This window comes from Triticum aestivum, chromosome 3B, assembly GCF_018294505.1.
Source record: "Triticum aestivum cultivar Chinese Spring chromosome 3B, IWGSC CS RefSeq v2.1, whole genome shotgun sequence".
NCBI lineage: Eukaryota > Viridiplantae > Streptophyta > Magnoliopsida > Poales > Poaceae > Triticum > Triticum aestivum.
This window is the reverse complement of record NC_057801.1, coordinates 638,079,949-638,083,425: the sequence shown is the minus strand read 5'-3', so window position 1 is coordinate 638,083,425 and position 3,477 is coordinate 638,079,949. Positions and strand designations below refer to the sequence as shown.

The 3,477-nt window shown below is 45.2% G+C and overlaps 1 protein-coding gene across 1 annotated transcript; it reads right to left on the bottom strand.

Annotated features, from left to right (window-relative positions):
- Positions 1-356: 356 nt before the first annotated feature.
- On the bottom strand, positions 357-2,650 carry LOC123071405 (probable mannose-1-phosphate guanylyltransferase 3). The gene is made up of 5 exons (XM_044494949.1): positions 2,469-2,650; positions 2,197-2,342; positions 1,719-1,781; positions 1,387-1,626; positions 357-1,311 (listed from the first exon to the last, which is right to left on the bottom strand). The coding sequence occupies exons 2-5, from the start codon at positions 2,305-2,307 to the stop codon at positions 640-642; spliced, it is 1,086 nt and encodes a 361-aa protein (XP_044350884.1). The 5' UTR covers positions 2,308-2,342; positions 2,469-2,650; the 3' UTR covers positions 357-639.
- Positions 2,651-3,477: the final 827 nt, after the last annotated feature.

Genomic DNA, 3,477 nt, shown 5'->3' with positions numbered 1-3,477 from the left:
ATTTGTTGATTGAGATGCCTGCACAAGAACATTCGGGTCTACAGCCCACAGTCGTTGGTCATAAGAAAATTGACAGCTGAAGTCACAAAAGTGCAAAAGAATCCCAGCACAGCAGGATGAGCAAACTAGCGGTCGACACTCGCCCAGATCTCATGATAACACACCAACTGCTGTACCCGTTGTAGTAACTGATTTGTCAGCGGCAGAGTTGAGCAATACCCATCGGCCACGTTTGCAGCCTACACAAAATTTTCAGCAAGCGTGTTTCAGAATGTGCTGTTCATACCCTCTTGCTGCAAGGCTGATAGCGCATAGCAAATTACGTATCAGAATCAGGAGCTTCATACTCGGCAAAGTTAAAATTCACCTTCAAAGGCATTGTTCTTATTTATCCTTTCTGTGACATTACACATTCTGCGAACAGAGAAAATAAAGTAAACAGGCTGACATCCCCACAACGCTATACTAAAGCTGGAAGTCGATCTTAATGGGAAACAACACTGGGAATGACTAATGCACATACACTCTCATCAGTTTAACAAGTCTCGCAAGTTCCACATATATTAAGCTGTTTACAGTATGCACTAGAACAAAGACGCCACACAACATCGTTCCTAAAAGCATTTGTGAGCGGTGAGCTCACATGACGATCTCAGGCTTCAGGATGCTTGACTTGATCTCCTTGTGTGGGAGAACAACACCGCCGTTGCTGTAGACCTCGTCACCTACATGTACGTCTTCTCCCAGGATAGTCATATTCTCTATGCGTGCCCATTGTCCAACCGTCGAATGCCAGCCGATAATGCTGTTTGAGATGCACGCATGCTTCTTAATGCGCACACCGCGCATCACCGTGCATCGGGAGAGCCTCACACCATCCTCCACGACGCATCCAGGTCCAATAGCAACATCAGGACCAATCAGGCAACCCTCCCCAATCTTGGCGCTCTCGTGCACCAGGACGTTCCCAACAACATGTGCTCCAGCGGCCAGCTTGGCAGCTGATTTCTTCCTAAGTGAATCTAGGTAGAGACGCAAGCCAGTGATGTAGTCCCTTGGCTGGCCAATATCCATCCAAAAGCCTGGAAGGACCATGGCGTAGAGCTTCTGATCAGCTGCAATTCGAGGGAAGACCTCCTTCTCGATTGAAGTTGGCTTTAACTCGATGCGGTCCAGCACAGACGGATTTAACAAGTAAATTCCTGCATTGATCTTGTTGCCTACAAATATCTTTGGCTTCTCTACAAATCTTTCCACAACTCCAGTTGTGTCCTCCATAACCACAACACCATATTTCGAAGGTTCATCCACCTATATTTAAGAGGCAGTCAGTTTACATACATCAGAGCTTACACACACAAGAGAGTGGTCAAAGAAATGAGTTACCTTAGTGACCATAATTGTTGCCTCACCGCCATGGCTCTTGTGAAACTGTATGAGCTCGGCAAATGGGTATTCACTTATGACATCACTGTTGAGGACAAAGAATGGCTCGCCAGATCCATCCACAAGCTTGTCCCTTGCTAGGGCAAGAGGGCCAGCAGTTCCCAAGGGTTCAGTCTCTTGGGAGCATGTGATTGTGATGCCAAGCTTATCCTCAAAATCCTTCAAGAAATTAATCATGACCTGAAACAGACAAAGCACGACAGTTGGACTCCGATGTTAAATACAGACAACTCCATGAGAGAACAACAGAGATAAATTATCTCATGTTTTACCTCTGGGCGGTAGTTGATGGCTAAAATGACCTCTGTAACCCCAACATCTTTCAAGGCCTCAATCTGCACAAATTGGTAGGTTTTAATCAATAAACTTTTCTTTCCTCGAATCTCCACAAATCGTTCTGCATTTGTGACAACAAAAGAAGGGGAAATCCTGATGGTGACACACAAAGGTTTTTCCCAAGCACGCACACGCAGCAATCTTGCAACCACCGAAGCTAGCAAGGGAATTGATTAACGTTTGCAGGGCGAAAGATTTCTTAGCTCCCATCAGTGCGAACACATTGAAATGCTACTAGTGGCAATTGGTTATAAAAGTTAAAGCATCATCTACATGACTACTAAGGGTTTGAAGTTTAGCTATTGTTGTTGCGGTAAGGCGAATGATGCGCAACAGCAGTAGGATTAACTCGCACACTACTCACTGACTCACAGCACCATACACAATCTCTATCAAGCGCAGCCGTTTGCCTACCTGGTGCAGGATCATGGGCTTGTTGGCGAAATCGACGAGGGGCTTGGGGAAGCTGAGCGTGAGAGGCCGTAGGCGGGTCCCGAAGCCCCCGACGAGGATGAGCGCCTTCATGGCGAGGCGTCCCCCTTCTTACTCCCCACTGATCCCTGCAGGCCAGACACCGTAACAGAATTAAAATCACACTCACAGTGGCACCGATCTGCGGGGAGCCAGATCAACCGGGAACCAACTGGGAGGGGAAGGGATTGGAGGAGAATCTGAGGGGGGATCACCTGGATGAGGAAGGAGGAGCCGACGGGGTCAGATTCGGAAGCAGCGCCGAGCGACCTTGTTTTGGCCGGTCGGTCGCCTGTTTCTTGCCCCTCGTCAAGACCGGGAAGAGAATATGCAGTGGTACCCCGGGTACCAGACTGCCAAGATGAAGGGCTCGGGGGCTCGGGGCTTGGGTTGGCACGAGGAAATACCATCGTCGGGGTCGCCTTTATATAGGAAAATCCGTCGCAATACACCACGAGAGATTAAGGATCAAATCAAATCAACAGAAAAGGATCATAAAAAATAAATAAGGTCGCGCCCACTTTTTTTTCATGGCAATACGTGTCTCGTTCATATCATAAAGATCAAAAGTACAAGTCACGTAAAGACTGACATCATAAAACTGAAAAGATAGCAGAACATCTCTGAGCTTGACACCTGCCTCCGGCACTACCACAGCAGTCATCGAAGAAAAAAAAGATGAATCACCTTCTCACCCGAACTCGCTGTGCCCGCTTGCACACACACACACCACTCCCCTCCATCAAGCTATATATAAGACCTAATACAGCAGAAGTACGTTTTTGTTCAAAAAAATAAAATCACATCATGTTTTTTAAGGATGTCTTTGATCATTGATAAGATTAAATAATAGTACATACTCCTCCGTTCCTAAATATTTGTCTTTATAGAGATTTCAACAAGTGACTACATACGGAGCAAAATGAGTGAATCTACACTCTAAAATATGTCTATATACATCCATATGTGGTAGTACATTTAAAATCTCTAAAAGGACAAATATTTAGGAACGGAGGGAGTACATATCAAAATGTAAGATGTTTTTCAGGCTAGTAAATGAGATTAAATAATATTTTGGTACATAGGTAGTATATGAGATGTATAACATAAACAAAATTATATCATTGGGAACAAATTTGACCGTAACATAAACATCATACGGTGTTGGTCTAACCGATGGCTAAACCCAACCTAAAAAAATGTTTTAGACCCTATATATTTAGG